Raw genomic sequence first — 27,316 nt, 5'->3', positions numbered from 1 at the left:
AGTATATTATCAGTTTGATTAGCAAGATTGACATTAAAGTCTTTTTTTTTAGAAGTTAAATACTCTCTGGTGTATACAAAGCACTTTTTGGAAATCACTTTCCTAAAAGCCTGTATGACTGGAAAGCATGAGCCGTGAGTCATGCAAACTGCAGTATCATTTTTATTCAGTGTGAAAGAATCACTGTAATGAGACATCTTTCATTCACTCTAGTAATACCTAAGGAAGTGGGTTGGAGAATATTTCAAGGATAAGCTTTTTTTCCTTTGATGTAATGTATAGAAGATAAATGCGCAAGTGGGCATTAAAGCAGATTTTCTGATAGCCAAGTTAATAATGCAAAGACATCCCATATCTCATTTATATAAAGATCAATTGATTTCTGTCGGTGCAGTGAGAGTGATTTATTTCACCATTTCAGTATGATTAGGGAAGAAAAGTTTTTTGTAAAATCAAGTCATTTGTGTAAGCATAATGTGCAGGCTTTTCGCTTTCAATTTACATTTCAGTAGAAAAGGGTGACTTTTTTCCCAAAAGGGCCAATCATTGTAAAAATAGTATCAGGTTTAGTCTTTCTTTTCAGTGATTTTTCTTTTATTCATACTCTACATTTTTGGGCTGATTTGAGTAAAATGCTAATAGTAATAAAGTAGTGCGGAAGTGTGGCTCAACTTACACTGAAAAAAATAATGTCTGCAAACTTGTCTCAAACTATTTATATGTGTTAAATTTAAACAAACAATATCTGTTGAATTTGAATAAACTTGAGTAATGTTCAAATTGATTTGTTTAAATTCAGCCCAAATAAATAGTTTACAACCACTTAAATAAAAAAAAGTTGAGTAAACCAAGGAATCATTGAGGAATATTTTTTTCTGCATATAAATTTGTAGAATTTTCCCTTTTCAGAAACTAAATTTATGGGAGGATTTATCAAAACATTATCAAAGGTTTAGCGGTAGTCATATTACGGGTATTTGCATCATTATTTGACTTCCAGAAAAAGCTTGCCCTTGACCTGCTGTGATGGTTCCCATAAGAGGAGGGACTCATACAATAAAGAGAATTTATTCCCAACCACAACATTTATACCCGTCCAATTGCATTGATTTTTGGCCAAGATCTTGTATTGATGACGGGAGAGACACAGCACTGCCCAGTCTTCTCCAGCACATTCCAAAGATTTTCAATAAGGTTAACATCTGGACTCTGTGGTGGCCAATCCATTTCTACAATTTTACATATTGAGCCCCATGAATCTTGCCATTGTCATTTTGGAATATGACCATGGCATCACGGAAGAAAATTGATGGAAAATACTGGTCATTCAGTATATTCACGCAGTCAACTTACCTGATTCTTTAGGCACATAATGTTGCTTAACCTAGACCTGACCAAGTGCACTATTTCCAGGCTTGTATATAGGCACTAGGCTGTATGGTGCATCACTAAATTCTCCTCTCTTCTTACCCTAATGCCCCATTACACTGAAACAGGGTAAATCTGGACCACACACCAGACCACACAACCTTCTTTTATTGCTCCAGAGGACAATATTTATGTTCCATAGCAAATTAAAGCATTTTTTCAAATAACTGCACAGATTTATTTTTTGTAAAATCAAGTAATTTGTGTAAGCATAATGTGCAGGCTTTTCGCTTTCAATTTACATTTCAGTAGAAAAGGGTGACTTTTTTCCCAAAAGGGCCAATCATTGTAAAAATAGTATCAGGTTTAGTCTTTCTTTTCAGTGATTTTTCTTTTATTGTATATAGGCACTAGGCTGTATGGTGCATCACTAAATTCTCCTCTCTTCTTACCCTAATGCCCCATCACACTGAAACAGGGTAAATCTGGACCACACACCAGACCAATCTTCTTTTATTGCTCCAGAGGACAATATTTATGTTCCATAGCAAATTAAAGCATTTTTTCAAATAACTGCACAGATTTTTTTTCTAAAGGCTAAATGGCTGTTTAGTTCCAATCAGTGAAGTCTCATGTGCATTGTGTGTGTGTGGAAATGCTCATGCTCATGCTTTTTCATGGTTTTGACTTCACCAGATGTTTATGTGATCGCCGATCTCCATCATTCTGTTATTTCGACTACATTTTGCTCTCAAATATGATAGTTCCCACAATCCTTCCAATTCCTAATAAAGCACTGGACAGTTCTTAACCCAATTTTAGGAGTTTTACAATCTCCTTAGATGTTTTCTTTACTTGAGGCATGTTAATAATTTGAAAACTAATAATCATCCATGGAGTTAATATCCAATGGGAATATCTTGTTTATTTGCTTAGTTAAATCCAGGTGGTGACTCTTTTTTGGACAAGCAGTTTGTATACATTGTATAACATGTTTATTTGTTTGCAAAAGTGAGGTTTGCACTAGAGGAACATTTTCGAAGTTATTTAACTATTTGAATTGCAAGTCATAGGAACTCATAGGAATTTTAGGTATAGGAATGCCTTTTTGACGAAAGATAATAAGCTCCAACTTTAGCATAGGATCTAATCCAGCACAACAGGTACAAACAGTGGCATTAGAGTGAAAGCGTCAGCTAAATTTTCAGCTGCCAATCATCATCACTTATGTACAGTTGAAGTCAGAATTATTACTGTTAGATTCTCATAGAAATCAGTCAAGTTTGGTGAAGGAAAAATTATGGTTTGGGGTTACATTCAGTATGGGGTGTGTGAGAGATCTGCAGAGTGGATGGCAACATCAACAACTTGTGGTATCAAGACGTTTGTGCTGTCCATTACATTACAAACCAGAGGAGAGGGCAAATTCTTCAGCAGGATAGCGCTCCTTCTCATACTTCAGCCTCCACATTAAAGTTTCTCAAAGCAAAAAGGTCAAGGTGCTCCAGGCCAGCTCAGTCACCAGACATGAACATTTTTGAGTATGTCTGGGGTAAGATGAAGGAGGAGGCATTGAAGATGAATACAAAGAATCTTGATGAACTCTGGGAGTCCTGCAAGAACACTTTCTTTGCCGTTCCAGATGACTTTATTAATAAGTTATTTGAGTCAGTGCAGAGATGTATGGATGCAGTCCTCCAAGCTCATGGGAGTCATACACAATATTTATTCTTTTCCCACTGCACCATGACTGTATATTCTATACTGTACATTATTTCTGTTAAGTGACAAGAATTTTGTCTAAGCAAAGTCAGACTTTACTGTCCTAATTAAAGAATTAATAATTGAGGCATGATCATATTTTATTTGGATAGGCGACAAGCCTTTTGTCAGGTAGTGTACTTTTGCTCTGATGTTTTAGACATATTTAGACAACATTTGATATGCTGCTATTGAGATACAGTGGTTAGTCAACATCATCAAGCTTGCTAAATGTGTTTCCACCATAATTAATGTGCATATTGTTTCATAGGGGAAAAAAGAGACTTAAAAGAGCGCATACAATTTTTAAAAATAAGTACCTTGGCATTTCTATCCAGCATTTTTCTAAATGTGCTTAAAATTATGAAGACGCAGACATAGCTATGACCGACTTGTAATTTTGGGCTGAACTAACCCTTTAAGTTTCTAGGACAAATCTCAAAACAGCTAAAATGCAGCACACAAACTACCCGTGCACAGAGAATCATCAGCATGCACTAAAATGGTTTTACCTTTGAAAGTGAATTAATAACATAAAATAAGCATGTGGTGACAAACGCCGCTTTTTTAATAAGATTACACCGAGATTATGTTGACAAATCAATGCAATACGGTTGCTATGTTTGAACGTCGTAAACTGGATCAATGGTTTTAATCATTTCTAATTTCAGAATAGCGATTCAACAGGGTAATAATTGTGAAAGTGAGGTGTAATATTCAGAGCAGTGATGAATGTGCGTTCGGTAAGGAAGGACACGGGGGAAAGAGACGGTGGGGGAGCTCACAGTCGTATTGATTCCCGAGTATGTCCTCCATCTGTCACCTTAATGAATGTTAATGTGACACTACACACAACACGAGCTCAAAGGATTGGGTGAACCAGTAGCGTAAGACTCAAGGCTCTTTTTAACTAGTCTTCTCATTGTTTAGTTTCATTAACCCATATCATTCATTCATTAATTCATTCATTCATTCATTCATTTTCTTTTCAGCTTAGTCCCTTTATTAATCAGGGGTCGCCACAGTCTGAAAAAAAAAAAAAAAAAACACCAGAGAAGAAACACAGAGGAACATAAACACCTACTGTCAGCTAGCATTTTGAAAGTAATATTGCACAGATCACTTGACGTAGAAGTATAAACCAGGCTTAAGCCAAAGGAAAATTAATGAATGGATGTACAGAATCATGTACATATATATATATATATATATATATATATATATATATATATATATATATATATATATATATATATATATATATATATATATGGTTTGTTTGCATTTTTTTGTTTTTAAATGTATTGTAATCAATTAGTTATTGCTTACACATATCTGTTATTGTAAATTAGCTCTTTAGTTTCATAAATAGTTTTTGTTTTCTTTAGTTTAGGTGGAGGCTTTGGGTTTTCTGCCTCTCTCTTCAGAGTAAATGGGCTTGCTGTACTTTTTTGTTTCATTTTTATAGAATTGATTGTCTTGCAAAAATAATTAAACTTGCGCAGAACTCAATTTATGTCCATCTACACAACCTTGCATCTTTCGTAATTAACATCTGTCCTAACAAATGAGTCAAAATTGATTTTGTCTGTTTATGTAAATACAGAGATTTAATTTCTGATACCTAATTGAGCACATCTGGTCTTCGTGAGCCTGTGATGCGGTTATTACTTCTAAATTTCCACCCACTTGCAATCAAACTTGATTGAAACAGGCAACTGTGCTGTATCTGAATTACCCAGTCATTAACATTATCATATGACTTAAGACTCTACTGTAAATTATGACCGAACGATTTAAATCAAGCCTATTTAGTTTCTTAATCCATATTCCTGGTGTAACTGTGTGTAATTTACCAGTGTTATTTAAAACAAAAACAAAAAGGTTTTCTTAGTCTTTCATCAGAATGTAATAACCTGCTCTCCCTCTGAAATTGCTTTTCTTTTTGGCTCACTTTACTAAGGCCAGGGGTTTTCAAACATTTTGATGCTGTAGAAAGCGAATGCACAGAAAAATAGATTGCAAACAAAACCACATAGAAATTGCTAGTAAATTTGAAAAATTAGTACAAGAGTATGGCAAGTGGCACAAAGACTGAAATAGTATTTATTTGTTTCTATACCTTACATAATGTATGATGTTTAAAGAATATTTTTATTACAAATTATAAATATTCATAAACCAATATTTTATACTAGTCATCAGAACTTTCTGTTGTGTTTATACATACATATATATAATAGTACACAGTGGTCGTCACGATGGCTCAGTGGTTAGTACTGCCACCTCACTGCAAGAAGGTCACTGGATTGAGTCCTTGCATTTCTGTGTTGAGTTTGCATGTTCTCCCCATGTTCATGTGCTCTGGTTTCTCCCACAGGCAAAAAACTTGTGCGATAACTGAATTGAATAAGCTAAATTGGTTGTACTGACAGTGCTTCCCACAGGTTTGAAATATACTTGCGGTGGAGGCCCAATTAAATTTATCCCCATCACATAAATATATGCGACAAACAAAACAAAATACAATTTTTAACAATAATTTGTTAAGAAAAAATTATTATGGCTAAGAAAAAATTATTGTTAAAATAAAAAAGAAATCCATTATTTCAACTGACAGGTAGAATCTGGTAAAATCTGCTTCTCTCTCTTTCAAGTTCAAAGCAAACTTTAATGCCAAAGCATTTTAGATTTGTATATAAAATAGCCTGTAATGCAGCCTAATGAAATCATCAAACTAAATAAATATACAGCAAATGAGAAATAAATGACAGAAGAATAATAAAAACAGACAGTATCTCTAAAAATTATAATAATTACAAGATTAAAATGTGTAGATTATTTAAATAATGCAAATGCATTAATTAACCATTACTGATGATGTACATATATTTTGCATCCACTTTTAGACCAGTCATTTTATCCTCTTTGAGTATTCATTCATTCATTTTCTTGTCAGCTTAGTCTCTTTATTAATCAGGGGTCACCACAGCGGAATGAACCGCCAACATGCGGAATGAACTTGCCCTTCCAGCCGCAACCCATCTCTGGGAAACCTCCACAAACACATTCACACACTACGGACAATTTTGCCTACCCAATTCACCTGTACCCCATGTCTTTGGACTGTGGTGGCGCAGTGGGTAGCACATTTGCCTTACAACAAGAATGTTACTGATTCAAGTCTTGCCTGCTTTTTGTGTAGAGTTTGCATGTTCTCCCCGTGTTTGTGTGAGTGTCCCCTGGGTGTTCCGATTTTCCCCACAAGTCCAAAGACATGTGGTACAGGTTAATTGGGTAAGCTAAATTGTCTGTTGTGTATGTGTGTGAATGAGTGTGTATAAGTGTTTCCCACTGAAAGGTTGCGGCTAGTAGGGCATCCGCTGCGTAAGACATATGCTGGATAAGTTGTCAGTTCATTCTGCAGTGGCGACCCCAGATTAATGAAGGGACTAAGCTGAAAAAGAAAGAATTGATTGAATGAATATACTTTATGTAGATACAAAAAGTACAAATGAACTAAACTAAAACTAAAAATTACTAAAACTAAATTACAAGGAAAATAATAAAATAACAGTTTCTATGCATAACCTAAAGAGGAACGTAAACTAATTATGATTAGTCTTTTGATTTCTCATTCCTATAAAAAGTTTTCAAACTAATTTTATTATTATTATTTTTTCTCTAAACCTGTGTAACAAACAGCACAGTTTATCACAAGATAATAAGCTAAATGATTATTAAATCAAACTTAATAAATAATAAAATAACTTCTAAGAGATCCAACCCTCTAATTTCCATATTTCACATGAATATTAAAGCCTCTATGACAAAAAAATGGCAAAATAAGAACTCACTTAATAGAAGCCATAATTACTTAAAACTCTGATTTGTTTTAGCCCTTTTGACCTGAGTTTGAATAAGAAGTATAATCAGAAGTGGAAGTCAAATGTAAGCCCTTAAATGGCAGGGTAGCATCTGCCGAAAGAGCTGTTTTCATTAGCAGAAGATCCTCTGGCTTTAGATTTCATCCACAGGTTTCCTGGTGCTACTCAAGACCTTTTTAAATCCCACTATCATACAGGTCAGGGATCAGCAATATCCTGGGACTGGGGTAATGGGGGAAGTGGTCCAATCCAGGGAAAAGCAATCAAGCTCGGATAAAAGGAAAGGAGGCGTGGATGAAGGAGCAGGTGCACGGGGTGTTTTTTTACTCAAAGCTGTTGTTAAAGAAATCTACCCTCCATCACCTCAGCTGTGATTGCCTGCAAAGATGCGACTGTACACATCAAGCTGCAATTTCGGTGTTTCGATGTGGGGAAGAAGATAAGGCCGCTTTCTATCTGGCAAAGGCTTGCCGTTTGGCTTTACAGTGGAAAAGGCAGCACTTACATTTAAGTGCTGGATGGAAAAGGCTTTCAAGCAAATGAAAATGACTTTGCAAAGCAAATGAAGCCACATTCACAGGGCTACAAATAATTTCTGTAATTGCATGGCTTTGATTTATTCTGATGACTTGAGACCAGTTAAAAGTATAATTTGGGGTTTGTCACGTCAGGGAATTTTAGACTTTCAGAAGTGTATTCAATAAACTGTGCAGGCAGGTTTCTCTAACCCAAAATCACTCATTCATGTCTTTATGAACCTTTGCTTTATGAACTGGTGCCCTTTTTCAACGTTGGGATTATGCAACTGTCCATAATGTCTTAAAATGCTAAAGCTCTAAAAGTTTCTTTTACTGGAACTGTAAGATGAAGACGCCCAGCGCAACCTTTGAAAAGCAACACCATAGTTCCCTCTCTACCAAATTTTACATTTGACACAATGCAGTCAGTCAGGTACCAATTTCCCTGAAACCACCAAACTCAGACCTGTCCATCAGATAGCCAGACAGAGAAGCGTGATTGGCCAGAAAACATATGTGCACTGTTCTATAGTCCAATAGTGGTGCACTTTATACCACTGCAAGGCTTGGATGAAGCTGCTTGGTCATAGAAACCCATTTGATAAAGTAATTTTCTGGAGCACTCTAAAGGCTACATGGAGATTAGAGGTCTGTACTGTACAGTAGCTACAGCATTGGATGCAAAAAGTTGGTGACTTCTGTACACTGTGCGCCTCAGCATGTGCTGCCCTCACTCTGTGATTTTACATGGTCAATCACTTCATGACTGAGTTGCCTTTGTTCCCAATTGTTTTCACTTTGTTATGATGCCACTTACAGTGGATGTAGAACATTTAGTTGTGAGGAAATTTGACGAATAGTTATTATGGTACCACATTGAGCTTCTGAGAGGGAATGTTGTGTATTTATAAAGTCATCATGGCATGGAAGTTAAGATTTTCTGCTATCCTGACGTACATCCACTTGAACAGGTGATGAATGATTTCATTCTTTGGGAACTAATTGAATTGTTCAAAGACGAGCTTTGCTAACAAGATGAAGAAAGATTGACAAATGAATGAATTCAGAGCAGATAATAGGGAACAATGATGAAGTGCACAAATACATTGTTTATAATTGTACATAAATTGCTCATACATGAGGTGAATAATGCAAAAAGGTCCACATTTTGAGAAAAAGACCCCTTATAACAGGCTGGCTATGGGCCTGCTGTGGAATAACCAAGTAGCTGTTTAATGGAATAACGTTCGAGGTTACAGAAGTAACCCTTCGTTCCCCGAGGAGGGGAATGGAAGTGCCATGAATGGGAGGATTCGGATCAGAAGCCGCTTATCTGGAGAGTATTGAACGGGCCAATGAATGAAATTAATTGGCAGCGTAAGCTTGCGCAGGTGTGCGACATCTGCAATTATCTCAGCATATAAGCACACCTGAAGCCAGCAGACGCCATCCTTTTAAGCTGAAGAGACTTTCAAACAGCTAAGGGACAGTCATTATGGCGACGGAATATGGCACTTCCATTCCCCTCCTCGGGGAACGAAGGGTTACTTCTGTAACCTCGAACGTTCCCCTTCGGTTGGGGAACTTCAGTGCCATGAATGGGAGAATATGGAAAGCGCCATAATGACTGCACCTTACCAACACCCCCGATGAGGAGATAGTCAAGCAAGCGTGACGCACCCACATCATGGGGGGCGCGGTCCTCCAACGTGTCCCTGGCCCTAATTTATCCTACTTCAACAGAAGTTTTACGGATTTAGATATATTTTTTGGGAAGTCGTGAGCATCTAGATAATTCTAGGAAATACGACAGTACGTTGGGAAGCGTGCAATCCCGATAGGGAGGACGCTGCGGAGGCCATCCGTTACCCAAGGGGGGGATAGATGGCAGAATTTACATATGGACTAGCCCTAAAAAGGGGGAGTACGCATAGCAAAAGAGTGGTTAGCGGAGAGGGAAGACACGGGTCCGCCCAGGGGGGGGACTTAACCGTGGCGGAATAAGCATATGGGATCGCCTAGTGGGGATCACGCATAGCAGGCACCTATACCCAAAACGCGGGCTGACCAGCGGGCAGACCTACAACGTAGTGGGCCAGCAAGTGACTCCTCCGCTGAGTCAGTGCTGGGGGCCACGGAGGAATCTGCAGGGCTCACCTGACGGGGAACTTTACTGACAGATAAAAAAGGCGCACGTACCTCCGTGTTAGGGAGAATGGCGCAGCAAGCGTGTTTCAACACCCTACCGAGTTGTCTCCTCAATCACCAAAGGGTTACCTAATACCCTTGAGGAAACCGGCTCCACTCGCAGATTGTAAAACCTTGCAAATGTGTTGGGTGTCGCCCAGCCCGCAGCTCTACAGATGTCTGTTAGAGAGGCGCCGCGTGCACGCGCCCAAGAGGATGCAACGCTCCGAGTGGAGTGTGCACGAACTCCCGGGGGACACGGCTGACCTCGACTCGAATAAGCGAGTGAAATGGCATCCACAATCCAGTGGGATAATCTTTGTTTTGATACGGCACTTCCCTGCTGCCGACCACCATAACAGACAAAGAGCTGCTCAGATGATCTAAAATTCTGAGTACGGTCCACATAAATGCGCAGAGCGCGAACTGGACAAAGTAAAGAAAGGGCTGGGTCTGCCTCCTCCGGGGGCAGCGCTTGCAGGTTCACTACCTGATCTCTAAAGGGGGTGGTAGGAACCTTGGGCACATAACCGGGGCGGGGTCTCAGGATGACGTGAGAGTAATCCGGCCCGAATTCCAGGCACTAGTCACTGACCGAAAATGCCTCCAGGTCCCCGACCCTCTTGATGGAGGCCAACGCAACCAGCAGAGCTGTCTTCAGGGACAGAAATCTTAGAGATACTGATTCGAGTGGCTCAAAGGGATCGGATCGCAGACTCGTGAGAACGAGGGCGAGATCCCAAGAGGGCATGAGAGGGGGGCGAGATGGATTAATTCGCCTAGCACCCCTAAGGAACTGGATGACCAGGTTATGCTTTCCCACGGTGCCGCCAGCTACCGCGCTATGATAAGCGGAGATGGTGGCCACGTAAACCTTGAGAGTGGAGGGCGACAGCCTGCTGTCCAACTTCTCTTGAAGGAAAGAGAGCACAACACTAATCTGGCAATTTCGGGGGTCTTCTCTGCGAGAGACGCACCATTCAGTGAATAGACTCCACTTCAGGGCGTAGGTGCGCCTCGTGGAGGGGGCTCTAGCCTGAGTGATGGTATTAACCACCGCAGTCGGTAGGTTACCTAAGTCTTCCTCGCGTCTAGGGACCACACGTGGAGGTTCCAAAGATCGGGGCGAGGGTGCCAGATGGTGCCCTGTCCCTGAGAGAGTAGGTCCTCTCTCAAAGGGATCCGCCAGGGGAGGGCCGTCGCGAGGAGTGAGAGCTCTGATATCCAGGTCCGGTTGGGCCAAAGGGGCGCAACTAGCAGAACCTGTTCCTCGTCCTCCCTGACCTTGCACAGAAACTGCGCGAGCAGGCTCACTGGGGGAAACGCATACTTGCGCATGCCCCGAGGCCAGCTGTGGGCCAGTGCATCCGTGCCGAGAGAGCCCTCGGTCAGGGAAAAAAACAACTGGCAGTGAGCGTTCTCGGGGGAAGCAAACAGATCGATCTGGGCCTCCCCGAATCGCGCCCATATCAGCTGAACAGACTCGGGGTGGAGTCTCCATTCTCCAGGGCGTAACAGCTGTCGTGAGAGCGCATCGGCTGCACGATTGAGCGTGCCTGGGACGTGAATGGCGCGCAGCGATTTCAGCCGCGGGTGACTCCAGAGGAGCAGACGGCGGGCGAGCTGAGACATGCGGCGAGAGCGCATACCCCCCATGCGGTTGATATACGCCGCCGCCGCCATACTGTCCGTCCTGACCAGCACGTGTTGCCGCTCCAGCACCGGTAAAAAGCGGTGGAGAGCGAGGAACACTGCCAACAGCTCTAGGCGATTGATATGCCAATGCAGCTGGGCACCCTTCCAGAGGCCCGCAGCCGCATGCCCGCGACACACGGCCCCCCAACCCGTGTTGGAAGCGTCTGTTGAAACAACAACATGGCTGGACGCCTGTCCTAGAGGCACACCGGCCTGTAGGAACGAGGGGTCGTTCCAAGGGCTGAGGGCGCGGCGACACAGCACAGTAACCGAGACCCGGTGTGTGCCCGCGTGCCATGCGCGTCTGGGGACCCGATCGTGAAGCCAGTGCTGAAGTGGTCTCATATGGAGCAACCCGAGCGGCGTGACGGCGGCTGCGGATGCCATATGCCCCAGGAGCCTCTGAAAGAACTTCAGTGGGACCACTAGTTTGCTGTCGAGCTCCCTCAGACAGTTCAGCAACAGGCGAGCGCGTTCCTCGGAGAGGTGCGCTACCATGGTGATCGAGTCCAGCTCCATCCCGAGAAAAGAAATCCTCTGCACGGGGGCGAGTTTGCTCTTTTCTCGGTTGACCTGAAGCCCCAGTAGGCGGAGATGCCGAAGCACCTTGTCCCTGTGCATAATCAATTGCTCCCGCGAGTGGGCTAAAATCAGCCAGTCGTCGAGATAATTGAGTATGCGAATGCCCGCGAGCCGAAGGGGCGCTAGGGCACCCTCCGCGAGTTTGGTGAAGACCCGCGGAGACAGAGAGAGCCCGAAGGGGAGGACCTTGTACTGCCACGCTCGACCCTCGAACGCAAACCGCAGAAATTGGCGGTGGCGTGGAAGAATGGAGACATGGAAATACGCGTCCTTCAGGTCTATGGCTGCAAACCAATCCCGAGGACGAACGCATTGGAGAATGCGCCTCTGCGTGAGCATTCTGAACGGCAGCTTGTGCAGACAGCGGTTCAAAACGCGCAGATCTAGGATTGGCCGTGACCCACCGCTCTTTTTGGGTACGATGAAGTATGGGCTGTAAAACCCACTCTCCATCTCGGCTGGAGGAACCGGCTCGATTGCACCCTTCGCCAGGAGGGCAGCAATCTCCTCTCGCAAGACAGGGGCGGACAGGGGGTTGACCCTGGAGAAATACACGCCCGTAAACTTGGGGGGCCGTTTCGCGAACTGAATCGCGTAACCGAGTCTGATTGTGCGTATGAGCCACCGCGAGGGGCTGGCCCGCGCTAACCAGGCAGGCAGAGCCCTCGCTAATGGAGTCATCGCTACAATCGCTGACGTACCAGCGGTGGGGCAGCGCGGAGTGGGTGTGCTGATCCGGGAAGCACGAGGGTCCCGCGGAAGAGCTGGAGGAGAGCGATTCGCTCTGGCTCCGCACCCTGACTCCGGAGAGGGGGCTGGAGGGCTGAGGAAAGGGAGACCGTCCCCCCAGCGCTCGTGAGCCACTGGCGAAGCACGTAGAGTCTGCGAGCCGGAAGGCAGCGCGTCCCGGACTGGCAGAACTCGTGCAGTCACATCCGGGGAAGGGAAAAAGTGCTCTTTACTGATGTTTTGGTGGCACTGAAAAGTACCGTTGTTATCGGGGCCCCGCCCTCCAGCGGGGAAAGAGCAAGTTTCCTCTTCTCCGGATGGCCTGTCTCAGGGACGCTTCGCGGTCCGTTTACCGGACTTAACGGCGCCCTGGGCAGGAGGGGCTGCCTGCTTTCGAGGTGAACGCCGCGCCCGCTTGGCCGGAGGCGCAGGCGGGGGCGGGGCAGCACTCGTTGGCGGGCGCCCTCGGCGAGGAACAGCGGAGGTGGATGGCTCAGCGGGCGGAGCGGGCTTACGGCCACGCCGATAGATGACATTGCCCATCGCATCCGACTGCTCTTTCACCGCCTTGAATTCCTGGGTGAATTCACCGACGGTGTCGCCGAACAGGCCAGCCTGGGATATGGGCGAGTCAAGAAAGCGAACTTTGTCAACGTCGCGCATATCGGCCAGGTTTAGCCAGAGGTGGCGTTCCTGAACCACAAGTGTGGACATCGTCCTCCCCAGCGCACACGCGGCGGACTTAGTAGTCCGAAGAGCATAGTCGGTCGCGGTGCGCAGCTCATGTAATAAGCTTGGGTTGGACCCGCCCTCGTGCAGCTCGGCCAGCGCCTGCGCTTGGTAGCGCTGGTAGGTGGCCATCGCGTGCAAAGCAGAAGCAGCCTGGCCCGCAGCCTTATAAGCTCTGGCTCCGAGGGAGGCAGACAACCTACAGGCTTTGGACGGGAGGCGGGGCAAACCCCGCCACGTAGAGGCGCCGCGCGGACAAAGATTGACCGCGATAGCGCGCTCCACTGACGGGATCGCCTCATACCCCCTGGCAGCTCCGCCGTCAAGGGCGGTGAGGGCGGAGGCACTCGCAGCACGGGCAGAGAAAGGTGCCCTCCAGGACTGCGTGAGCCTACTGTGCACTTCCGGGAAGAAGGGGACGAGAGGCTTCGAAGGCTTCGCCTTCTGGTCCTCTACGTAGCACCCATCTAGTCGGTCCGGCCGCGGAGCTGGGGGATAAACCATCTCCAACCCCACGGCCGAAGCAGCCCGGGAAAGCACGGCTAACATGTCCGCTTCAGGATCCGATTTGACAGCGCTCACCTGCCCGGAGGGGGCGAGCGGGTCCGGATCTTCGTCGGACAGTGAAAGCCCACCCTCCGATGCCGCGGAGGACATCTGATCTCCGGTGTCAGCGAGTGTGAGAGCTACCATCTGGTTAGACGGATCACTCTCACCACCCGAAGCTTGGATGGAGCGCCGTGAGGAGCGAGAGGTCCGCGAGCCTGTGGGCGGCGGATTAGCTCCCGCTGAAACCCTCAGATCTGCCCGAGCGCCCGCTGCTTTTTTAGAGCAGGAGGCAACTGGGGTGGCTCGCTCTCTTGCGAAAGTTAGCCGCAATCTTAGCTGTGCAACGGTCATGGCATCGCAATGACGACATGAACCGCCCGCGAGCACCGCATTAACATGCTGGACCCCCAAACATGCAATGCAGTGATCGTGTCCATCATCCGGTGACAGGAAACCCCCGCATCCAGAAACGCACAGTCGGAGCGCCATCCTGAAAAGGACGTGCTGCACGACTGTGTTGCTCTTTTAGGAAAAGTTGCAACTATACGCACCGATCTGGAGGACCGGACCCAAAGAACCGCAGGCAAGGGAGTAACCCAGCTCGACCGTCTGCCACCGCGAAGACCCACTCTGGACCGGGAGACACACTCGTTCGCTCTGAAGTGCTGATCAGCAAGAGGAACCCTCATCGACTCACTCAGAAAGGATCTGAAGCGAAAAGGATGGCGTCTGCTGGCTTCAGGTGTGCTTATATGCTGAGATAATTGCAGATGTCGCACACCTGCGCAAGCTTACGCTGCCAATTAATTTCATTCATTGGCCCGTTCAATACTCTCCAGATAAGCGGCTTCTGATCCGAATCCTCCCATTCATGGCACTGAAGTTCCCCAACCGAAGGGGAACTGATTATCCCAGTACATATTAGTCATTCCCGCTGTTAATCATTAAATATATAACATTTAAACGTTTTTTTAACCTTAAAATCATAATATGGTATTTACACACACACACACACACACACACACACACACACACACACACACACACATAATATAATTAGGCAAGTCATTTAGGATGGTTTGTTTTGTAGACAATCAAAAAAATATATTGCTGAAGGGGGCAAATAATATTGACCTTAAAATGGGTTTAAAACAATTAAAAACTGCTTTAATTCTTGCTGAAATAAAACTAATCAGTTTCTCCAAAAGAAAAAAAATGTATAGGAAATACTGTAAAAAATTCCTGAATCTGTTAAAAAATTACAGGGCGGCAAATAATTTTGACAAACTGTATGTGTGTGTGTGTGTGTGTGTGTGTGTGTGTGTGTGTGTGTGTGTGTGTGTGTGTGTGTGTGTGTGTGATTGTGTGTGTGTGTGTGTGTGTGTGAGTGTGTGTGTGTGTGTGTGTGTGTGTGTGTGTGTGTGTGTGTGTGTGTGTGTGTGTGTGTGTGTGTGTAAAATCAAAAGTAGCTAGTGACTAATTACTTGAGTAACTTTTTCATAAGGTACAGTTCTATCTATCTATCTATCCATCCATCCATCCATTGCCTTTAGGTGATTTAGTTAAAATGATATTTATACACAATTAAACTGGTGTGCAATTTAAGCAAAACTAATACCTGTTTTCTTTAAATTTGGTTTTGTAGCTCAGGTCCAAATAAATATTTGTTGCATTTTTTAATCATTTAAGTTCGTTTGATTGACTATATAAAATCTTAAAGCTATGTTTTAATGCTTCACTTTTGAGTTAAACATTGTATTTTTAAGGGTCTCTGATACATTGTTTTTATTGTTCAACTTTATTTTATTAGTTTTTCTCAGTCTCTTTGGTGCATTTCTCACAACACTATTTACATTTGCACAACAGCATTTCTCAAAACAATTAGTCATTTGTGCACATCAGGGTAGCAGTTTCTCATTCCTTCCAAAAATTGCTAATGCTTTTGGACATGCATCAGCTGCTTTCATACAACTCTCTGCTGCTTTATAACATTATTATTTGCTTATGTCCTGTCAGTCGAAATTAACTAAACCTGTGAATGCTGAATAGTCATTCCATATAAAACTAATAGTCCTCATTTCATTACTTGAGTCATTGCATACTAAAATGTTGAACTTCTCAAAATTTGTCAAGCTAATTTTATAAAACAATAAAAAATTTTTCCTGAAAATGTCTTCTAAAACGAACAATTTCATAAATGATTTACAGACCTGTGTGTGTTGTATGTTCAGTTGCAATATGTACTGCAATATTGTTTACAGTTGTGCACAGCTCTCCCGAAGGAAGTTTATGTTTGTTATAAATAGGGGTGTGCTTATTATTTTGCACAATGCTGTGAATAAATAAGAATTGCAAAAAGCAAATGCAGTAAAAAAGTGAACCATACATATTCAATGTCTTGTACTCAGATACCTCACTAAATGCAGTGATGTCCAACTTTACTGAAGTTTTTAAATGGCTGTGCACATAGTTTAAAGTGCTGTCTTGATCATTTTCAGGAAGTGTCACAAAAATCTGACTTGTTTTACATTGGAACAAATGTCCGGAGTAATCTGTCATAATAAAATCATGACAAAGCCATTTGACTATCTTGTTTAAAAACAATAGTGTCAGGACTTTTCATCTTGATGACACTGACACTTTCATTGAAATCAATATTTGCTTTTGAGGAATGAACTTTCCATTTTGAGCTTGTGACACGCTTCTGCAGGTTATCAATTAGATTTTGCAGTTTGTACTAATTGTTTTGAGAAATGCATTAACTGTTGTGCAAATGTAAATAGTGTTGTGAGAAATGCACCAAAGCCACTGAGAAAAACTGTAATCAACTTAACTGTGTGCGTCAGCAGGCAGTTTTTGTTACGTTAATTTTTTAACATAGACTCCCTCAAAACATACAGACACACACAAGATGGACTTTCAGCATAGATTATAATTTTATTACAATAATAAATTAATTTTTAAAAGTTTTTAATTTGTAAACTTTCATTATTTCCTATATATGGCTTTTGTGCTTTTATAGAATAGGAGTTGGTAAACATAATCTAGCATAGATGGGTAGCATTTTGATTGTAAAAAAAATCACAACTCCTGTAAAATTTAGTTTGACCTTCTGGTTGACTTCAATCATTTTCTGAAGGTTAAGCACTTCCTTTCACAGTTAATTTGTTTAAAAAGAGTTTCAGGCCCTATTTTGTAGCCTGTTTGTGGTAAAGTGGCACTTAATGTGGATTTAATGTTATTATACGCAGTCCTATTAATAATGTTAAAAGCAAATTAATTCACATCAGTCTATAATTTCCTCCTCAGTGCACCAGATTTGTTTGGTGTTAAGCTCCACGAGGCGCACTGTATGATGAATGTGTGTAATAAGAATTTTTGTTTGTGTCGGTCGTGTGAGTCAGGCAGTCTAATCTCTGATAGTGTAGAAGATACACATGGAACAGGCAGGGCAAGATGTTTTGTGTAGGCTTCAGGTCCCTATAGGCTCAGAGCACATGATTCCTTATGCTGCTCTCACCTGCTGAGAACAGCAAACCTGGCACACACTCGGAGCACAAATGTGCCTCCCTTTCTCTTGTTCTTATTCCGTGTCTTGCATCGTGTCTTGTGGGAAATGGGACCTTGCTGTCAGCAGAATATTCATCAGATAGATCTGTGAAAACACAACATACTATTTATATAAATGCATGCTCATTGTAGTATGTGAGATGCAAAAGAAAAAACACGTTTACAAAAGCCTGTTAGTTTGCTCTGTTCAATTTTCTACTGAGAAAAACTAATAATTTTCTGGAACATTAACTCGATTTTTTTACATCTGGACTTAAGAGGGCACATTTATGATTGAAAATAGATGAAATATGTGTTTTTCAAGCAGGGTTTTAAAAAGTTTGTGTTATATAAAAAATCTTATTTATGAATTTTAGAGCCTTCTTTTTTTGTCATTTTAAAGAATGGTCATTGTATTTTGGAAGTCTTCTGCAGGTTTACTCATCCAAGGTCAAAAACACTTTCATTTTCCATGCTCTAAAGCCCCTCCTGTCTGAGAGTTTTCTGTACTCTGATTGGTCAAATGGTACAGGTTGTTGTGATTTGTTTAATGCTTAAGTTTATAGCACACAAAGGTTGTTTCTCGTGTAACGTCATCATCAATCTCCAATGTTCAGTTCCAAAACTCAAGACTGCAACAACGGAGGATGCAAGAAAGTTTCCGGATTTGTTCTCGGTGTCGACATCAGACTTAAGCACCGACCTCGCTCTAAAAGTCCCAGAAGTCATTGCAACTGAATAAAGGAGGTCGGAAACACAGCATTCCATATATATTTATTATTAAAGTTTGGAGATATAACTTATTTATCTTAGGAGTTTCCCTAAACGAGATGGTAAAAGTAAACATTAACATTAAAATCTTAATAGGGGGTGTTTATTTGGTGAAATTCGTGTTAAAATCATTTTATTTGTATTGTGCAAACTATATTTGGTTTTTGTGCATGGTATTTATATATATATATATATATATATATATATATATATATATATATATATATATATATATATATATATATATATATATATACATATATATAACAATATATACTATATATATTTATATATATGTATACTGAAAAGAGTAAAAACAATAAACCGTTGTATAAATGCTGCAATGTTTAAATAATTTTACGTTAAAAATTAAAAAAGAACGTAGCATCTCAATTCTCACAGGATGCGTTCTGTGTTGTCTTGTGGTCTCCCGAGATCGTTCTTCTGAGGTGACCAGGCAAGACCAGTCTTCACAAGAATGCAAGTCCTTTCTCTGCCTTCTTGAAAATTGAGGAACAGCCAGACTCTGAAGTTTCAAAATCTCCTGTGCATGCAATGGTTTAGATGGGCAATATTTCTTCTTTGTTTTTATCTGCAAAATATTAATTAATACAAGTTAGACAATTTTTTAGGATGCAAACTCCTTTAACTGTCATGATCACCAGCAATCTAACCCTTAAAAATCGCTGGAGAACATTCACATTCACTCAGACTGCAATTCTGCCACCATATAAACTACAACTCTCTTCAGGCACCACACACACGCACCTGTCCTGGTTCTCCATTGATAACACACACACACACACAGCTGGGAGCTACTTTAAAACTGATTACATGGAACATATAAACAGCACTCAAAATTACTGACATTGCTGACTCTAGTTGGTATTAACCTTGTAACTTTTTAAAGCGGTTTCTGGTCTTTTCTCACCATGTATTATCCTTGCCTTGTTCTAATGTTTATATTGTCTGCCGCCTGCATTGACCATCTGCCTGTTTCCCGACTAAGCTTCTGGATTACCTTGTATTTGCATTTGTGAATGACCATTACCTGCTTGAATATTCTTAATAATAAAGAACTGTAGTGGATCCTCAAGCCCGTTATCTAGCACCCTTGTGTTACATTAACACATTTACGACTTTAATGCAACAGTAACAAAAGGTTACCATTTATCACGGTACTGTATACTGTATGTGCCTTCCAGGCTTACCATTTACAAATATAGTGTTTCATGGTCAAAATAGACATTTTTCACTAACATCCATTGAAGGCTAAAGACTAGTATTATGCAAATCATATCCAAACTTACAGTGTAGGTAGGTTTAGTAAGAGTGGAACCCCGTCATCTGCTATTTGTTCTTTGTTTGACGGTCGTCGCAAGAGAAGTCGCTATGCAGGAGTTGTCTAAAATCATTTGCTGCCAGAATTTCAATGTAGGGCAAATTTAATTGCAAAAGCCATGTCAAACTTATGATTAAAGACCACAAAAACTTGGATTATGGGAATCTTTAAGGATTTCCAGAATTTGTCTGAGATGACCAAACCTTGACCAAATTCCCACAGTTTGATGGGCTTCAGTGGATTCTTTATTTTGGAAGATCTTGGTTTGGTGACCTTTTACATTCATAAACTGCTATATTACACACAACATGAAAGGTCATGTAAGAAGCACCATATGGGCACATTAAAAGTTTTAAATTAAGGAATAAATATGTTGGGCCATTAATTGTTTTATGATAATTACATTGCAAATAAGCAGTTTAGGGCAAATGCCAATATTGCATGTCCCTAGTTTTATTGGGTTTTACTGCTGTACATCAAGGTTACATTAGTTTTCATTAATTTTAGTTTTTATTTCATATTTCATTTTGACTTTTTGTTTTCAAATTAAGTTAGTTTAATTCATTTTTAGAGGTAGATGTATTTGTTTTTGTTAGTTTTTATGTTTTGAAATTGCTTACTTGTAGTTTAGTAAGTATTATTTTCAGTTTTAGTTTTAGTTTTTTGGTTTTATTTATTTATTTATTTTTTATAAATTAGGATATTTGTTGGGTACAAGATTCAAAATCATCTGAGTAAATATTGTATAATAAAAAACAAAGACAGGCTACTTTTTTTTTTAAACACAAGAACACTTCCATCTACCTCCAACACCTACCCATCATCAAATTCAAGTACAACAGCCCACAAGATAGCAGCCTTAAGTAAAATGTGTGTGCAAGGCTGTCTCTGAGGTTAGATACACAGTAGTAATGGAATGTTCGGATCTTTAATGTGAATCGGATCATTTGAGACAATCTTTCCATGTTCGGACTCAACATATAAAAAAATATGTCTGCTATAATTTCAGTAGGTTAAAACATCACCATGATCTGAGAAGTTTCTTACAATTAAGTTTTGCAAACCAACTTGCCAGATCCTCCATGTAAGCCCTTGGTTTATTCACATACCAGTTGTTTAAGTTTAGTTTACTCAAAGCAGGCTGTCAAGTACTGTTTGTGTTTGATTCACCATCTGCTGAATCACGCATAAGCAGTATTATCGGTTCAGTATTATTGGGATATCAGGCACAGTATTGTCGATTCAGTATTATCGAGATATCAAGCACAGCAATATTGGTTCAGTGTTATCAGTGTATCAGGCAGTATTATCGGTTCAGTATTATCTGTGTATCAGACACAGTGTTATCGGTTCAGTATTATCGGGTATCAGGCTCAGTATTATCGGTTCAGTATTATGGGGGTATCAGGCACAGTATTATCGGTTCAGTATCATCAAGAAATCAAGCACAGTACTATTGGTTCAGTATTATCGGGCTTTCAGGCACAGTATTATCGGTTCAGTAATATTGAGATATCAAGCACTGTATTATTGGTTCAGTATTATCGGTGTATCAGGCACAGTATTATCTGTTCAGTATTATTGGGATATCAGGCACAGTGTTATCAGTTCAGTATTATCGGGAAATCCATTAATATATACAGTATAATAAGGCACAGTATTACAGGTTCAGTATTATCGGGGTATCAGGCTTGCCAAAAAGTAAGCTGTTTGTGGATATTGGTGAATTGGTTTAACCAGTTAGAAGATCTGGTTAAAAAAAAACAATTAGTTTGCGATCACACTTACTAATAAAAAAAAAAAAAAAAAACATTTTTGGGCACAGTTGTGTTAAATTAAATTAATACTTTTCTGCTCGGGTTGTATATAATGCTGTCACTATGCTGCTATCATGTCTACTCGTTGTTTTTGTCATGGGAGCAACAGCAAGGATGACTTGAGGAGGACCAGCTTTTTGATGTGGCCAGATTACAGACTCTGAGGTGCCATACAAGTCAAACACCTGTTGTAAAATTGGTTGCGCAAAGCAAATAGATTTACCTCTAATAAGCCTATAGTATATATTAAATATGTTTTTGCTCTAATTTCAGTTAAAGTTAGTTTTGTATATCCATAATCCAGACTCAGTTCTAGTTTAAAAAAATAAACAAAAAACAAATTTTTATTTCTATTTCAGAGAACGAAAAAGATTTTTATTTTAGTTCTTTCTTTCTAGTTTTTTCGTTTGTTTTCATTAACTATAATCACCTTGCTGTACATGAATGTAAAATTTGCTATTTCAAAGTGAAAAAATGTTTTTAAAATCTCATCCATGCATTTATCAGTGCCAGCCTCATTTGTTTTTTGTTCAAAGTTTTTTTAAACTGTGAAACAGCTCTATTTTTTAAAAAGAGAAATTATTTTGCATCAGAGAAATTTACAATCAAATGTTTCAGCATGATTCATTGAAGAAGAAGAAGCATATTTGTAACATTTACAGGCCCAAGTATTTTGCATCTGAATGGGGAATTAGTGAAATCTCCAAAACAACTTGACAAATTCATAATTAAAAAAACATTTTAAATTGTCTCATAGGTGTTGTTCCTTATTCTCAAATGGTGTTAACAAAATGTCGAGGCACTCTCTGAGAGGAAAGCAATTGTTCACCAAACTTGCTAGAAAGTTCTGGATGGGTTACTAGAAAAAAAATAAAGCAATTTTAATTCCTAACTCGTAACAAGACAACAAGCATGCGAACTAGCTAGTCCTGCAGAACTAAAGCAGTCACGACAGCCTTGGTTGCTAAGGCACTGTGTTGACGTGTTTTTCTTTATGTGTGTGTGTGTGTGTGTGTGTGTGTGTGTGTGTGTGTGTGTGTGTGTGTGTGTGTGTGTGTGTGTGTGTGTAAATGTGTATAGGTCCCACCGTCAGGGCCGTGCGTCACAGGCCGTGATGTGGGTAGAGTGTAGGGTGCTGGAGGCTGCTTTTGGAGGCAGAAGAAGGTCCCTTCGCTCCACAGTCATGAGACTCCCCTGCTCCTTCTGGTTCCTGCTGCTTTTAGGCGCTGGAGGTCTTCTTCTGCTGCATCTACAGGACCTCACCGAGACACTCCAGCAACAGAACCAAGGTCTGTCTGACATTTGGCTTAAGTTTTTTTAGAGATGCAGCTTTTTGCTTAGTGATTTAAAATGTTTTGCCCAGTTGTTACATGATTGTAAAAAAATAGAGGTTCTAAATTTTATGTGATAGATTTTAGCTGCTGCAAAGAATATAAAGTATAGTGGATCAACAGGGATGTAAAAGAGGATTCCAACAACAATTACAGTTTTACATGATTACATGTAAATAAATAAGATTTAAATAATCGATTTTAATGTTTTTATTAAAAATGCTTATATAATATATATTTACTTCTTTTTTAAAGAAAAGTTCTTTTGAGATGTGGATAAATTTTGATACATGAGCCTTTTAAGTGCATTTTTTGTATGCAGTGATCCTTTGTTAATCGCCAGAGTTACGTTTTAAAAATAACCCGCAATAGGCGAAATCCTAAAGCAGTCAGCTTTAATTTCCAAAATTATTATAGATGTTTTAAGGCTGTAAAACCCCTTACTACACACTTTATACACTTTTCTCTGACAGCCATTACCATTTTCACACTTTTCATGTTTAATTACACTCAAAGTTCAAACTTTAGTAGAAAATTAAGTCCAGTATTATAGAATGAAACTAAAGACCAAAACCTGTTGTCAGGGCCTAACATTCATCGCTGTCAGCAAATATTCATAAAGCTTTTTAGCTTTTGTGCAAATGATGTTGGTTTCCAGTGTAATTCTCTTTTTTCTGCTGTCACTGATCCACAAAGCAAAAGCAGACTCCATCCTTAAAGGGCTCCCTCACCGGATGTGTTGCACACATGACATTTTTAAGTAGAGATCTGCACGGGATAAATTTTTTAGTCCTGCTCTCACAAGGTATTATTCAGCCTTTGTTCACCTGCTGCCTGCCCCGCCCTGTTTTCTACCCAACCCGACCGTTTCCACAAAATTTAGATCTGGTTTTTAAAAACTGACGTTTAAATTAGGTACTAACAAAAGAGAGAGATAACGGATAAAACTGTATGTTGTGCAAGGATTGTAGGCAAAATGTCTGTTTTCTTTGCCCATTTGTGATGAGACATGAGTGCCACCCTAAACCTGAGGTTCCAGTCCTGCGACTGCTAAAGGGTAAAACTTTGAGGTATTATCACATCACGCAAAGGGTCATTTTTTTTTCCATATGCGTCTATGATGCATAAAAAAAAAAGACTTGCAGAAGGTCAGCGAATCTTCACTTTGCTCTTCCATGTTGGTAAAACCCGCTCTGCCGACCGTTATGCAGATAATATGCTCGCAGACTGCACGTTCAGGATGTGTAACAGTCATGAGCACTAGCTGCATCAGTTCTCAAAAAGCATGAGGAAATCACAGATATGCTGTTCTGAAATAACGTCTGGACTCAGACGCGCTATATTGTTAGACCGCCTGCTCTCTTTCAAATGACACCAAAGTTACCGTCCGCTACTGTGTTTTATTTGGAATTTTATTCCCACGCCGCAAGAAATCTGGTCGGGTCCTGTAGTTGTAATTGGGCTGGTTTAGTTTAAAAAATGCAGACCTCTAGTTGGAAGCGACTCCCACCAGACACTCTCATTCGCATGTTATTTAAAATGAAATAATTCAGATGTGTCGTGGCGTGTGCAGAAATATGAACAGTGTTGTATCTGGACACCACAGTCAGTTGCTGACTTGCTGCTCTGGTGTGTGTACCCTGATATAAACCTAAGTTTGCATGCGGTTTGCGACCCCCTTTACGATATTTTTTTTTTTTCTTTGGACAGTTACAACCCTTTTTGCATCCTTGTTGAAACTCAGACAGCTAGCGATGGAAGATTTATGTTAATTCGGCAAGCTGAACGCTTTCTGTACTGTACAGGAGACACAGAGGAGATTGATTGACAGTTGTCTACATCAAATCAGAATGCAGAACACAACGTGCTGTAAAAAAAAGCTTGTCAAATTGCACAAAAAATGCATATAATTGTGAGTGCACGAAAAGTGAATCAAGTTACAGCGAGGGACTGTATTTGCATTGTGTTTTGTCCTCCACAGAGCTTTGACTGTAAAACTATCTATTTAAATATTAGTAAGACATATTATTTCAATATGCTCTAAATTATGGCCATTTCATTTTAGTAGTCTGTAGTATTTTATGATTGATTTATATTACAAGCTATCAGAATTTTATCCTTTTTTAGACCTATAAAATATATTTTAGCAACAACTAATTCTAAAATACTGGTTTGTTAAGGTTGAGGGGAAAAAATATGGAAAGTTTTTTTTGACAATATTAAATATTTATTGAACGGTTTGACAGACAACTAGAGGCAAAGTTCAGAACATGAAGATCTAACATACAGTATGATATGAATAGCAAATACTGTATGTGTCAAACAGACTCAAGTTTCTTTCCGATCAGCCTCTGGTCCATGGTTTTCAAGATACACCAGTGCCCTGAGAGACATAGTTGGCACCTTGAAGAGAGCCAATGTTAAGAACAACTATTGGTCGAAAACTACAAGCATGTTCACGTTTTTTTTTTTTTTCATGTTATCATGCCAGCAAGTCACCAAACTTTAATTTACATAAGCCAGTTATGTGGGACACTTGACGGGTCATACTTTTCATTTCATACTTTTTATCATTGTAGCGCCACCATGGAGCTGATCAGGGGTACGTTTCTGAAAACCGTCGTTAACCAACTAAGGTTGCAAGTTCCATCATTACAAACATAGTTTATTGAATTGGCATTTTCCAAATCCACAATTGTTGTGGACTATAGAGCTGAAGTTAGAAGCATAGTTCTTGGTTATGTTCTATTCCCAATTATCACCCAATGCCCTATTTCTTTTTTGCATTCCAACATTTAAACTTGAAATAATTTAAAAAATAATAATAATTAAAGTAATCTCTATAGAGTCAATCTACGGCCGTATATACCTGTGAAATAAAAGAAAGCTTTGCAAGCAAAAAAATAAAGTATTGAGCCAAAAATAAATAAACAAATGCCAATCTCAAAAAAATCGCAAAGCGAAAATGTATTTTTTAGTAATAAACATTTATTTTGCAACCGAAAATAAAGAACTGCAAAAGGAAAATTAAGTTTTGAGGGTGCTTTCACACCTGTGAATCGATTCAGTTGTTCCGAAACAGAGATTAAAATTGTTACATTGTTGCTCTTTGCTCTTGGAGCGGTTCGCTTTCACACTGCAAAGTTTCTAATCGGACCAAAAGAGCTAAAACAAGTCACGTGCGAGTAAACTCTCCTTACATTGGTCAGAGTGTCAGGGTTTATTTTGCAGCGTCCCACTCAGCTGTCAGGAGAGGTGGTGGTTTGGTGGTGATTGACAGGGTGCGCGCGCGCGATGTGTCTGAGGAGAGACACGGTGGGGAGGGGTGAGAAGGGTGCGCGATGATGCCTATTTGAGGACTGGGAGAGAGACACGAGATTACCGGGAGATCATCACTCGTTTGCGGGCATACGGAGACTCGCGAAACTTCCCGCCATACTCATAATTCTCTCTACATATAGCCGTAAGCCTATTACATATCCATAAAACACTGTGATACAACCGCGCTCGGATCGGATCGCTTTCTCACTGCAATCGAACCGCTCCAGGGTTCGTTTCAATCGAGCCGAGACCACCTCATTCAAGCGATCTCGGAGCGATTACTTTGGCGCGGAACAGAGCGCGATTGCCCTGTTCACATATGCCAAACGAACCGCGCTAACTGGGCAAACAAGATACGTTCCGAAACAAAAGTGTAGGTGTGAAAGCACCCTGAGAAATAAAAATAAAATTTACAAACAAAACATGAACTGCAAATAAAAATCAAGCGGCACAAAACAAAACAAAACAAAAATATTTGCAATTACCTTTACAAAACCTGTCCAGTCAATTGCAATGCTCCTTTTGATTGGCTTTTTAGTCAACCATGAATTTGCGATGCTGTTTTCACTTTGCACATCACGTTTCTGCATGTTTCACTTTGTAGTCATGATTTGACAAGGGGGTGGGGCCTGGACCAGCCTTATGGCAGGCCTGGACCTGCCTCCATTTAAGCGACTACATCATCTGGTATCATCAGCAGGGTTTTGTAAAGGCATTGCTATAAAGAATGTTTTGCAAAAATAAAATCTTTTTTTTTTTAATTGCAAATATTTTAGATATTTTTTTCACACTGCTTGATTTTTACTTGTTCTTTTTTTGAAAATTTCATTTTCATTTCTTTTCTCAAAAATAAATTTTTGCTTTGCGATTTTTAGAGATTTGCATTTATTTATGTAATTTTGCTCAATATTTAATTTTTTGTTTGCAAAACTTTTATATATTTTGCAAGTATATATGACCCTAGACTGACTCCATACATCTCTCTTAACTTGATTTCAAAGTATTTTTTACAGTTCAATTTTGGTAATCTTTATATTGACAAATGTGTTCCCTTCGTAGTGCACTTTGAAAACATTTATATCATTTTGAACGCAGCCATAGATCATGACAAAAGCTATAGGTGACCTATTATTTAAAAGCGGAATTTACGTTACATCTCCAAAGCTTGTGAAAACAAAAA

General features: G+C 40.6%; 1 protein-coding gene across 3 annotated transcripts in view; it reads left to right on the top strand.

Annotated features, from left to right (window-relative positions):
* Positions 1 to 27,316, top strand: part of si:ch211-269c21.2 — a 142,064-nt gene that overhangs the window by 25,116 nt on the left and 89,632 nt on the right. For all 3 annotated transcript variants that reach the window (XM_009298018.5, XM_073943118.1, XM_073943117.1), the window contains exon 2: positions 22,565 to 22,773. In XM_009298018.5, coding sequence (XP_009296293.2) covers positions 22,599 to 22,773 — 175 coding nt within the window. In that variant the 5' untranslated portion in view covers positions 22,565 to 22,598. The remainder of the gene's footprint in view (positions 1 to 22,564; positions 22,774 to 27,316) is intronic.

The sequence above is a fragment of the Danio rerio genome, chromosome 25 (genome assembly GCF_049306965.1).
Source record: "Danio rerio strain Tuebingen ecotype United States chromosome 25, GRCz12tu, whole genome shotgun sequence".
Lineage (NCBI taxonomy): Eukaryota > Metazoa > Chordata > Actinopteri > Cypriniformes > Danionidae > Danio > Danio rerio.
The sequence above is the reverse complement of the archived record's forward strand: the minus strand, read 5'-3'. Positions and strand labels throughout refer to the sequence as shown.